Below are 13514 nucleotides of genomic sequence, written 5' to 3'. Positions count from 1 at the left end.
GACAAAGAAGTGCCCGTAGTGTTGAGAATATTGCTGTCGCTAGTGCATAAATTGAGGAAGACCCAAATCGGTCTCTCACACGTCGTGCTCAAACGTTGGGCATATCTGTGACGTCGTTGTCGCGAATTTTGCGAAAAGTTCTTGGCTTACATCTTTACAAGATCAAATTGACGCAGGACGGCACCATAAGAGACACAGCGAATGTCACAATCGATTTATTGAAAACCAAGTTTAATAAACATGTCAATTGGCCGCCACGGTCGTGCGACTTGAAGCCGTTACACTATTTCCTGTGGGGCTACGCCAAATCTATGGTCTAAGCCAACAAGGAAACGACGATTGACGATCTTCTTATGAATATTTTGTTTTTTGTTTTTTGCAATATCTGTTTATTTATTGAATCTGCTTTTTGTTTTAAAAGCCTAATAATAAGTTATAAAATCTTAAATCTATTTAAAAACTAGACAAGCTCAAGCAAATGATTGAGCTGTTTTGGTGATACCGTTGCTCCTTAGTATGCAGGCATATCTCTTCTTTTAAGGTTTGATCGCAGGAATGTACCAAAGCATTAACCAGAGCGTTTGGGTGATCTCGAAGTTTAGATTTGTATATATTTAATTCTGCAGTCTTCCACTTCGTGCGAATATTGAACGAGAAATTGCAGCAGTATCGGCCGATTTATGCTTGAAAACTGTCAATTGTGCTCGTGGTAGCCATGCAATAGAAATCGAGTTCCCTACATAACGGCACCGAATGTACTTTCACAGGAATGAATAATTTCATTGATGTCCCAAACAGTTTTTGTTTTATTTAAAAAAGCTTTTATCACTTAGTGCTGTGTCCTACCTAGATTTCAAGCTGTATACTACTGGAAGTTACTAGGATTTTATCTTATCCAATGCTGTTAAATCGAAGAACTTGATCGGTAAGTCATATTTTATTTTTAGTGCCGGATTGGATGTCACTTCATCAAATTAAACTTTTTACCAATAGTGTTCCCAGCACTGAACTTAGCTGAGAACAGCAGTTATGCTTATATTTTCTCACCTTATAACATTTGGATCACCATTTCCAAATATTCGGTAAATCAACAACGCAAATGTTGTAATTAATTATAATATCGTTTTATGTTTCGTCGAAACAATCTCACTACATGTTCCTAACAGTAAAGATAATTCAGTTTCTGCTTAAAATCAATATGGCGTTTTCGTTGAACTCAACAGTCATAACGGTTAATTGAGAAGTAATGCTTTTTCAGAGATAAAATAGTAGAAGAAACTACACGCAAGACTAATTTCTCGGATATCTAAATTTCATTTGATATTTGATAAAATGAAAGGAAAAGCGGAACAATTTCATAAATTTTAAGAAGGTTTATCAAATATCAAAGCCATTATAATATGTGTATGTTCCAGGTTTAATCACTATAAAAATAGTTGCAAATATTAAAAAGTAGCTAGCATTATAGAAAAAAAGTATAGCAATACAAGTAATTGTCTAAGCTCCCAAAACCTTCTTTTTAGAACTAACCACCTTTAAGTTTTCTACAGTTAGTCAGAAGGAATGAGATCTGATCTTATAACTATTTTTACAATCATATACGTATCATTAAATTCTCAAATTTTTTGCTAAGAAAATCACCAAAAACTCAATACTAAACATCGGATTTAAATAGAATATATTGAAAACAAGCTTTAAAAATTATTTAAAAGCAATTAGCGCCTGAAATATTAGTTATTATGAAAAAAAAGAAAAAACGAAATAAGTGTGCACTGCTCGAAGTTGTTGCAACACGCCACCGCACTTGAAAATGCAATAAAAATGTGGGTAAAGCAATTTCCTTAGTCCGCCAACGTCCACTCATCGTCGCGCAATATATCAAATAATAACTGTTTGGATTTTTATTGCGCGTTGGCCTATTGGATCGTTTTGACAGCAACTAGCAAATGCTTACGCTTTAAGAATTATTTATAATTACACGCGGTATTTTTCTTCCACTTGTGTGCAGTTCAAGGTCAGATTGAAGAAATTAAATACTAATAATTTTTAAGAAAGAGAGATTATGTTCCTCATTATGTAATATATTTAAAAGTTAGAGTGAAGATTAAGCTTGTTTTCCTTCTCTGGTAGAATAAGCATTTACTTAATTATTAATCTTAATTTGAGTGTAGGATTTTACTAGTCTCAGAATGGATGGGGCCATGTGTAGAAGTTCACGCAAGTGAGGAAAGTTCTCTGAGCGCTATTCACCTGGGAGTGGCTAGAATCATCCCTCCGCAGTGTTGTGCGCTGGGTTTGGGACCCGCCACATAAAAAAATACAACAGCCTCGGAAGAAGACCCCCTTTTGATGACGTTAGTGCTCGTATTAACGCATTAAGGATTTCGATTTAAGCGCATGCACCTTGAACCAGGGAATGGGAAAGTGCCACTGCTCAGCTGATTGATGTCCTTGTAAGAGCAAAGGCTAACATCACCGCCGTCCAATAAGTGCGATGGACAGAACAAAGATTGAGACGAGTACGTCCTTATGGCATTTACTACAGTGGTCATATAAAGGAGTGCAAATTCGGGTGGGATTTGTGGTAGGAGAGAGACTCCGTCGCCGAGTCCTCCGATTCACCCCGGTGGATGAACGTCTACCACACATCAAAACGAAGGTCTTCAACATATCGCTGATTTGCGTCCACATCCCCAAAAGGGTTGATTCTGATCAACTTCGCCGGGTACCGAAATGGTTATCTGTAGTACTAGATTCCAGCATAGAAAAATAGCTAGACGATAGGGTTAATGCTCGAAAATTCTACGAAAAGATGCGACGACTAAGAATGTTTCAAGACCGGAGCATACTCTTGTAGAACCCTAGAGGTGATCTAGTGACTGATGCCCAGAGCATACTGAATTATGGAGGGAACACTTCTCCAACCTGCTGAATGACAGTGACATTTTAAGACCAGGAGATGGCGACCCAATTCCCCAATCGATAAAGATGAAATAGACGTTTCTTTGCCCGACCATGAAGAAGTTTGAATAACAATTACCCGTCTGAAAATAACCAAGGGGCGGGGGCCAATGGATTGCCGGTCGAGATATTCAAATACTCATAAGGAGCATGCATCAGCTTCTTTGTAGACGGTCGGACGAAAGCGTACACGAGCAAAGAGCCGAAATATTATAACTGAGGGAAAAACGAGTTTATATTCTGTTTTATCTTATGAGGTAATCCCGATTATTTAAAGCAGCTCTAGATAAATTAGAGTTTAACTTCAACTACTTGAACTTGCTTTTTTCGTGAAAATCAGGGAACATTGGACAAATACTTTGTAAGTTATTTTGAGGCAGTCAAGGCAAAGGCACTTGGATAAGAATAATTTCAGTTAAGATCTATGGTCCGATGGCGAATAAAAAAACATAAAAGCGGTTAGTGTAAACGGCAGGCCGGTTACTCTAGCTCCAAAAAAGTTATTTGCGGGTGGAGCAACGTGCACCCTTTATCGCTACCACGAATTGGAAAAGTTTTGGGCAAATTTAAAATGTCACATTATCGAGTAATCGATACCCCATCTTATGTGGCTTGTTTTCATTTAATTATAACATTTTCATTTATTTCATTTCACTTCTCTACTAAAAAAGACATGCCGTGGAAAATTTGTGTCAGTTCGAGAAACAGTTTTCGTGAAATAAATATAAAACTAACATTTGCGGCTGTCGGGGTTACCATGTGTAAATAAATTTGGTGAAGATATCTTGTCATATGAAAACTTTTTCCATAGTGTATTCAGGTCCTTCTCCACCTGGTCGTTGGACTAAACATGAACAAAACTAACTTAACAACAACAACTACAATAACAACAAAACCAATTTGACGACAATAACGACGATTACAGGAACTGATATGACATATAGGAATCCTATAACAGAATCCGATGAGGACGAATTACTCGCTACCAGCCAGGAGACGAGTAAGAATACTGCCGGACATACCAGCCAAAGGGTAGATACAGCAGCGGAAACCGCGCATCTAAGAGAGGAAGCGTCCACCTCCAAAGCTGCCATGAGCACCAACCAAAGTGCAAAGGCTGCTAAAGGAGACAACAGAAAAAAACGCAAGAAATTCCAGATTCAGCTGAGGAAAAACCGGTACCAGAGGGCAGTCTTCATACTGGGAAAAATAGCCAAAGATCAGGCAGCCGGTACCCCAGTTGATGAGGCAGAAACAAAGGAACTGCAAGGAACTCTGGCAAAAAAACCTAGGCGGAGTGAAGGGGAACATAGCAGCTCAACAAAGGTAAAGCATTTCAGCGATGTAGCCAGAGATATCCCACAAGTGGCAATCATAGACGGAAATTCCTACTCCCCTAGCACAATTAATCACCAATGGGTGGAGATCGCTAGGATCGATCAAGAGAGAAAAATAGACAATTTCAACGAGTTGCAAATAACAGATGGAAAAACATAACTAAATAAATGCATTATAACTAAACAATTATGGCCAACATATGACAAGAAATGAACTAACGACTTATTAAATAGGTCTAGGAAAAGTATCTACAGAGTAACAGCTACCATAACAGGGCACTGGCCATTTCGAGAATATGAGTCCAAAATGGGTATGCCCTACAACAACATCTGCCGAGGCTGCGGAATAGCAGGGAAAAGGACTTTCCACTTTCTCTGTGAATGCCCAGCCCTATCACAGATCCGACACAGAACACTTGGAATCCATCAAGCGCCAAACCTTGAATGGATTTCTACTAAAAGCATATCGAACATAAGTAGCTTCATCGAAACCTCAAAATGGTTTGAAAGAGAAGGTGAAACGTAATAGCAGATATAAAAGGTCTAGTAATAGTGCATCAAAATGGCACAGCCAGTGCTATTGAGCCCGAAAGACAATAGGGCTGCACTCCTACCTACCTACCTACCACCTGGTCCCTCTAACGGAGTGGAGGTCTCCCTCTCCTCTGCTTCCCCCGACGGGTACTGCGTCGAATGCTTTCAGAGCTGGAGTGTTTTCGTCCATACGTACAACAGGACCTAGCTGACGCAGCCGCTGTCTCTTGATTCGCTGAACTATGTCAATGTCGTCGTATATCTCATACAGCTTCCTTTCATCGACTGCAGTATTCGCCGTTGCTAATTCGGAAAGAACCAAACCAAAGAAATCTTCCGTAGAACCTTTCTCTCGAAAACTCTTAACGCCGACTCATCAGATGTTGTCATCGTTCATGGCTCTGCACTATATAGCAGGGCGGAGATGATGAGTGACTTGTAGAATTTAGTCTTTGTTCGTCGAGAGAGGACTTTACTTCTCAATTGCCTTCTCAGTCCGAAGAGCACTTGTTGCCAAGAGTTTTTTTATGTTGGATTTCGAGGCTGACATTATTGTTGTTGTTAATGCTGGTTCCATGTGTAAAAGTTCACACAAGTGAGAAAAGTTCTCTGAGGGCCAAACACTTGGGAGAAACGATTCTTTTCCATATGTATCAAGCAGCTCACGACTTCCGGTTTTAAACCAAGTATCCTCTGGGTAGCCAAAAATCATCCATTTGAAGGCTAAAGTAAAAAGGGGAAATATCCCTCCCCAGGGTTGTGCGCTGGTTTTGGAACCCGCCACGTAATAAAACACACCCAATGTTTTAGACACCAATATGAAACTCTAAATTGATTATTAACTAATTAACAAAACGTTATTCTTATTGAAAAATAATTATTGAATGGAAAAGTGCAGTCAAGTTTTATACAAAATTACCAAATTACTGGATCCCATAAGTGCCTACCACCAGCATTGGTATTGCAAAAAAACCAAGACAAATAATCTCTTACTTTAATTCAGTGACTACATTTTCTGATCGACCGAAAGGCATATACTTAAATATTATACCAATATCTCGGCAACTCTATGTCGGCGTACCAGAATCTCGCCCACGCAATGGTACTCAGTGATTGTATCACATTGTGTCGTCGAACATCTTGTACGGCACTCGACGACGGCATGTCTTTGATGTGAAAATGGGTCGGATCAAGTTTCAAATTCAATCAAAAACTGTCAACGCACTCAACGCAAAGCCAACTGAAACTCTGTAGGGAAATCCGCTGATGCTGTATTGCTGACGTTTTAGTGAAATGGAAACCAGGACTAGTGCGCGCACACTTTTTGTGTTTTGTTTTTTGTTGCTCTTTCCCATTGCCGGTGACTAGTGAATTGTATATATTCATCTGTAGAGAATGGTAAAAGTTCTGAATAGGAAATTCGTTTCATTAGTTTAAGTTTTCCCTTCAACAACAACAAAGTCATTGCGAATGAAACAAACTGCGTGTAATTTATGTTTCAAGATAATGAATGTGTGTGTGTGTGCGATATGCAAAATTAAATGTAAGAAGAGATGAGTTGAAAGTGTAGAACTTGAATATTGTAAACTTTTGAATGTCGATGCTGAGGACGTAACAAATTTAACGGAAGTAGAGCTAAATGAAATCATAACAAATACAAAGCATGCCTTGGTTGAGTACACACATACATCCTTTTTTATTTTTTTATACTTTTGCAACCGGTTCTACAGAGTATTATAGTTTTGTTCACCTATCAGTTGTACGTATCACCTAAAACTAATCGAGGTAGATATAGGTTTATATATACATATGTATATAAACGATCAGAGTGAGGAGAAAAGTTAAAATCCGGTTGACTGTCTGTGTGTCCGTCCGTCCGTGCAACCTGTAACTTGAATAAAAATTGAGATATCTTGATAAAACTTGGTATGCAAGTTTCTTAGTACAAAAAAAGTTCGATTTCATAGACGTAATTTGGCACAGCGGATCGCAGTACCAAGGGCCATCTGTGGACAAATTAAATTAAAACAAAAAATTTTGAAAAAGTGAGCGTGGCCCCGCCCTCCAATATGTTTAATGTGCATATCTCCTAAGCCACTAAAGCTACAACAACCAAATTCGCTATTGGACAAAATTTGGTACGTGGCATTGTGAAAATGAGCGAAATTGAACAATAACCACGCCTACTTCCCATTTAGCACAAGTTGACATTCCACTTGATTCGTTCTAGTACGCAAATCAAGAAGCAATGAATATAACGGGTTTAAACTTTGAAAAAATAATGTCTTTAGTGTATGCCACCCTATGAGCAAAAATTGGTCAAATCCAACAAAAACTGTTCACGTCCCTAGGTACCGAATATCTAGATTCCGGTACCTATAGTTGACTTTTGTTAGAAAATATCGATCAATGTCTGAGATATATAATTGAAATTCAGGGATAGTAGTTCTCTGACAGTGGTATGTCTGTATGTCAAAAATGGCTTGAATCAGGTCATACTTCCCATATACCTAACATAAAGATTTTCGAACTTCCAGGTGACTTTATGCTGGATATATGTTATGAGTTATCTCAATGAAAATGAGCTGTGTGTTTTACTCACAACAGTGTATCTTTGTGCCAAAAATAAATAAATGTGAACGAAAACTTGACTTACCCCCAATATAACTAATATAAGGATTTTCGAACATCCGACTGACTTTACTCTATATGATAAGTTTTTTTAGTACGTGACAGGTTAATAGTATGTGGTATTGGGAAAAATAGATAAAATTTGGTCGATACTACCCCAACATCCGTATACTATATATAATGGTTTCCGTTTTTCTAACAAAGCTTATGTGTCTTTCTGCATATGAGTTATATATAGTATGTATATGTATATAAAATTGCTGGGATTTTGATCCTCAGGTTGACGTTTTACATTTTTTGCTTTGATTCCTGCAAGTTTCAACAGTATAAAATGTGGGGTTGCATCCGAAGTTAGCCCTTCCATACTTGTTTTTTTTTTTTGTTTTGGATTTATTTGTTTTTAAATAAATCAAACTGCATTTATAAAAGCTTTTAGTTATCTGGGAAGCAAATCTATATACGTAAGGTACACATGTATACATATGTATATGTGACAAAAAAGTACCCCGAAATTGTAAATAAAACGCAAAATATTTAATTATTCATCAATATTTATGTTGTCGCCTTCAAATTAATACACACCAGATGTGATACACTTATGCCAATCAGTCTTCAAAGCACTTTTTGGGAGATTTCAGCTCCTTCAGCGAATTTTGTTTTATTTCTTCGATGGACTGAAAACGAGTTCCACGCAGCGGCAGTTTTAGTTTTTGGTTTTTGGCTTTAAATTCGGTCACAATAGTACTCTTTTGGAAAAAAATTCAGTTTTATCGAGACGAGTCGAACAAGAACGCGTTTCATACCCAAAATATCCATAAAAATCATTCAAACGGACTCGCGAGCGGTGTCGAGCTCACTTGCCATCTCTCTAACAGTGGCTTGACGATTTTAAGGGGGTATTCTGGGTTAGAAGCCCGAATTTTAGGTATTTTTTTGACGCGATAAAAAAAATCAAAAATTATTTTGACTACCCATTTTTTTACATGCTTTTTATTGATACTCTGAAAATACAATAAATAATATAAGGAAAAAATTAAATTAAAAAAAAAATACAGGTCGGCGAAGTAGAGACTGATGAAACAATGGCTTGTCCTGGTGTGCAGAATATAAATCCTTTCCGTGAACTAAAATGAAAATTTATGCGAAATCCGTGAAGAGTAGAAGTGTAGTTATCGCACTACGAATCGTTTTTGAAAAAAAAAAAAAAAATTTACTAAATCGTGGAGTTTGAAAAAAAAGTTTCGTATTTTCCCTGTTTTTTTGTGGTTTGCAATTTTTTAAAAATAAAAAAAGAAATTCTTTCAAAAGCTCTTCGTAGTGCGTTACTATAATGTATAGAAAGCTCTGTGTAAAATTTCATGTGAATCGGTTGAGTAGAACTTGAGATATCATGCCCACCATTTCTAGAAAAGTAGTTATGAGAAAAACGGGTGTATACGTAAAGCTTGAGAACTAGTCGCGCGCAGTCGGAGTCACAAAGTGAGCTGTAACTCGGAAAATAATTTGAGTTTCGAAAAATCCTCTTAGGGACATTTTCTTGAAGGGTTATACTATAGAAATATGCAAAAAAAAAAATCGATTTTTTCGAATTTCTAAACCAGAATACCCCCTTAAAGCACCATGTTCTTCACTTGTTTGATATTTTCACCATTTGAAGAGGTTGACAGTCGGCCATATCTTCAACGAACTCTTGACTGTCTATGAAGGCTTTATACCACTCGTCGGCTGTGTTTTTGATAAAACTGAATCCCCGTAAGCCTTTTCCAACATTCCAACAACGATTCCGCACATGAAATTTGTTTAGCAGTACAAAATTTGAGACAAATTCTTGATATTTTTGCCATTGTAAACTGAGGTGTACTGACTTAAGCAGCTGCTGTAAACAAGTTTGTTGACAGATCGCGGTCATATTTGGCACTGTAACTAATGACAGTCCTACCAATTTAGCAAAATATTTTTTTTGAAATATCATTTACCCGTGGAATTTAATTACAACTTCCGGCTGTTTTTCTGCCACAAAATATGTATACTATACATATGTTTAGAGTATATAGCACAATAAATTGTCTCTGTAAATTGGTCTGTTATTCATATGGCCTGAAACCGCCAGAAGTATTCAGCGAACTGTTAACTTCTAAATGCACCTGTCAACCTCTGATGCTAATGTGGGCAGCTTAGAAAAGGGCGTGGCTTAAATTGAGTCAAGACAAACCTTTAACCAATATTAGCACAATATTCGAACAATCTTACAGTGAATTTAACAGTTCTTTAATATATTTTCTTGTCTGATTTTTGAACTTTAGAAGCCAAATTTTGGACATCTGTTTTACTATATTATTTTCTAGATACTGTTTAGCACGATCTACTACGCTTATCTGGCGGCGTGGACCGTGTAAATAAAATAGATTGGGAAATTATGAAAATAGAGGGTGATTCATTTCGAGGTTCCCTACTTTTTTATAGAAAAAAAAGAAACTTCAAATTTAAGGGGGATTTTGATTATCACTAGATAAAAAATTATTTGACATTTATTTTTTGAATATTATCTCTGTCAAATGTGGTCCGCGGCTACGTCTCAGACGGTTCACCCGTTGAGTCCAACTTTCGATGACTCGTTCGAGTATTTCCCACATGGGCCTCATCGCTGAACAAAATTTGGCTCGAAAACGTTCGATCTTCTTGGAACTTTTCAAGAGCCCATATTGAAAAAAGTACCTCTACTTGGATTACCTTTTATAAATCTTTTGTTAAAACTACGTTTCATCTACTTCTATTTGCAGCATACATCACTTTTGGATGACAGTTGAAGTATCGAATGAGCACATGCAAACAAGTGAGACGCAGTAACAATGGATGGCGAACCGATGTCATTCACCACTCTGGCGCTGCTGCTGCTGTTGGTGATAGCATTCGTAATGTTTGCCTGCCATTGTTTGGGACCGCGTGCAAATACATGGATGCGTTCGAATAAGGAAGAGAAGATAGGACTATCGAAAAATAAACTATTTCATGCGAATGGTTACATGGTGAGTGGAAATACCAGATATCCATGCGGAATATACATATACGTATATATAATCATAAAAAAAAATTATTTTCGCTTAATACCAGATCCATTCGGGTTCGGAATTTTCGCTCAGCAATAGCGGTAGCTTTAAACGTTTTGACACCATCGACAAGGACGACTACCGACAGTCGGGCCAACAGCCAACCCAACATGCAACCACACCGCTTTGGAACCTCGCTGGCGAGGCGGAGGTCGACGCTAACATACCGCCACAGCCGCTGCGACCAGCGCCAGCACCGGGCACACAGCCGCCCGCAAGTGCCGGACATATAAAGACAGTGACATTTTCATTTCAACAAATCAATGAAACCACGCCGAACCATGAAACAGGCGCACATGGACGCAGCAATGGTGGAGATACGCCATTCAAGCGTTCTTCGATGAAATGCACGAACGCAGCCATACCGAAACCGCTTGATGCACCACCGCCGCCACGGCTGTCGGCTTCGTCGTCGGCATTGAGCGCCAGTGCCATACCACGTCCGGTGGCCAAGAGACAGGTTTCATTGCAAAATGTGGGTAACGGTGCCGCGGTCATGGGTGGACATATGGTGGAAGCAATCACAACTCCAACTACAATACAGGAAACTGAAGCTTTATCCTCAACAACTACAACTGCAACAACAACGACACAAGCAAACACAAATGGCCATCACAATCAACCGAAGACGTTAAAGCGTCGTAATTCCAGCACAAATCCCTTTCTATGTGAATCCGCTGAGAGCTTACCGGAATCAAACACTGCCTTACAACAACAACAATCAACACAATGCTACTCAAACGCAGGCATGCAAAATATTGCCAACAACAATAGCAACAATGACAATTTAAACCGACACATTAACAACGGCTGCAGCGAAGCTCCATCGCCAACAACAACAAACACAAATGGCTCGTGTAATCCCTTCTACAGCGAGTCAGCGCCTCATGCAACAGACGCGATAGCGGTTGACACCAACAACACAACCACCACAGCATTAAGCGCGAAATCACTACAACAACAATTTCAAGAATTCCGTAATCGCTCATTTTCCACCACAGAGGCGTCTGCGGAAGACTCCGAACTCAAGTCACTTTCAAGTGGACTGCGGCGACTAACACAAAACTCCACCAATCCCTTCACCGGCTTGACGCAGCGCGTACAAAAGGGGCCACACATGTTACAGAAAACCATTTCCGAGGACTTTCTCTTCCGCAAACTCGGTGTGAACGCAGGTGCGGCCCATAACGCGCAGACAACAGCGCATGGCACACCGAACACGAGTGGCAATGGCAATACCACCTGGACCTTTGGCCGTTCATTGTTGCGTCAAGATTCCCTAATGAGCCTTGGCCGACGCAACAGCTCACAATGTTCGCTCGATTCGACGACCTGTGGTTCGATGGAGGGTATCAACTTGGAGCGCGCTATCTCATGTGACTCGGTGAACTCGGACACCTCATCGGTGTTTGTGGGCGAGTTGGATCAACCGTATACACAGATAACCGGCTACTTGTGTGTCGGCCTGCAATATGACAAGTGAGTTTTTAGCTTTGCGGGGAGGGAGGGGGACTAAAAGTAAGAAAAACTACTATTCCACCGTTATAAAAACACAAAGACAAAACGCAATGTGTGCTGTAAGCAAGTATTAGTGTACTTGAGTTAGCCGCATTAGGATGCTCGCCACCAACACAACACACACACATAATCATATGTAGTTGCATTGATAAGCTTGCGCATATGGGCAAGCGCATCTGGCAACCTTTGTTTTCCACTAGCACAGTCCACATTGTACAATGTGCATATGTATGTGTGAGCGTATGTGCTGCGGAGGGGGTTATGACACTTATGTTTTATGTGCTAACAACCTTTCAAGTGTGCAATGTGCATTCACCCGCATCATATGTTGCATTATTTTTGTTGCAAATGTTATCTTTGTTGTTGCTAGTACATTCTGTTACAATTTTCTATACGTTTGTTATTATATACTTCTAACCCAGCACAACATGAGCCTTAAATAAGTAGGCACATTTGTAGTTATGTACTTATGTATCAAATTATACATATATGTATATATATATGTATTTACATAATACCCTAAAGAAAATTGGCTGTGAGCATAGAGCAAATATTTAAAATTTTATAAAAAAACATAAGAAACTAATTAAAATTTTCATATTTTTTTGCATTTTGCCATTGCAGTTTTTTCTCACACTTTGACTTACTATTATGAGAATAGTAAAACATTGTTCATAATTTTAAAATTATCGGCCCATATTTCCGTTTTTTTTTTTACAAATAGCTGCGGGCAACCAAAGGATAACACTCAATTAGTATCCCCTGTTGACAGTTTGGCCGGTATTCGGAATTCACCCCACTTCGATAATTAAAGAAAACTGTGAATAACCTTTATTTTCTAACTGCCTTGACGTGACGTTTTTCGGCTTCGGTCCACCTTTACCTCGATATTTGGCTAATTGATCGTCTTTTTCCGGATCGTAGGCATAGATTCATGACTCATTGCCAGTAACAATACCTTTCATGACATCCTGTTTTTCGAAAAAATTGAGTGATTTTGGAACTAATTGTGCTTTCACTTTTCTGAGGTCTAAATGATCTTTCAAAATGGTTTTCACTGATCCTTTCGATATTTTAACTATGCCACTAAGATCTCTGATTGTTAATCGTCGATTTATTTTATTGACGTGTTGATGATCACATGATGTTGATGACCGTCCTGGATGTGGTTCATCGTCAACGCGTTCTCGACGCCCTTTGAATAATTTGTATCAAAGTTTGCTCGGAACAAACAAGGCAAAGTATTACAATTTTTTGATCACAGTAATGGCCTTAGCTTATATTACATATATTCGGACGGACAACGAAAACATGTTTTCATGGGAAAAACTGGTTTTGCTCTAGTTTAATCGATGTTTTTGGAAGACATATTTTGCCGGCCCTAAATTGTCACTTGATATTTGTTTACATTCCATATACAAAAACA

At 38.6% G+C, this 13514-nt stretch overlaps 1 protein-coding gene across 1 annotated transcript in view; it reads left to right on the top strand.

Moving 5' to 3' along the window:
* The window catches only part of LOC120775959, a 30529-nt gene that overhangs the window by 10492 nt on the left and 6523 nt on the right, over window positions 1-13514 (top strand). Inside the window, exons 2-3 of the mRNA XM_040106371.1 lie at window positions 10244-10489; window positions 10575-12049. Of these exons, the coding sequence (XP_039962305.1) occupies window positions 10313-10489; window positions 10575-12049 (1652 nt within the window). The 5' untranslated portion in view covers window positions 10244-10312. The remainder of the gene's footprint in view (window positions 1-10243; window positions 10490-10574; window positions 12050-13514) is intronic.

Source organism: Bactrocera tryoni, chromosome 4, assembly GCF_016617805.1.
Source record: "Bactrocera tryoni isolate S06 chromosome 4, CSIRO_BtryS06_freeze2, whole genome shotgun sequence".
NCBI lineage: Eukaryota > Metazoa > Arthropoda > Insecta > Diptera > Tephritidae > Bactrocera > Bactrocera tryoni.
This window is presented reverse-complemented; position numbering and strand designations above follow the sequence as displayed.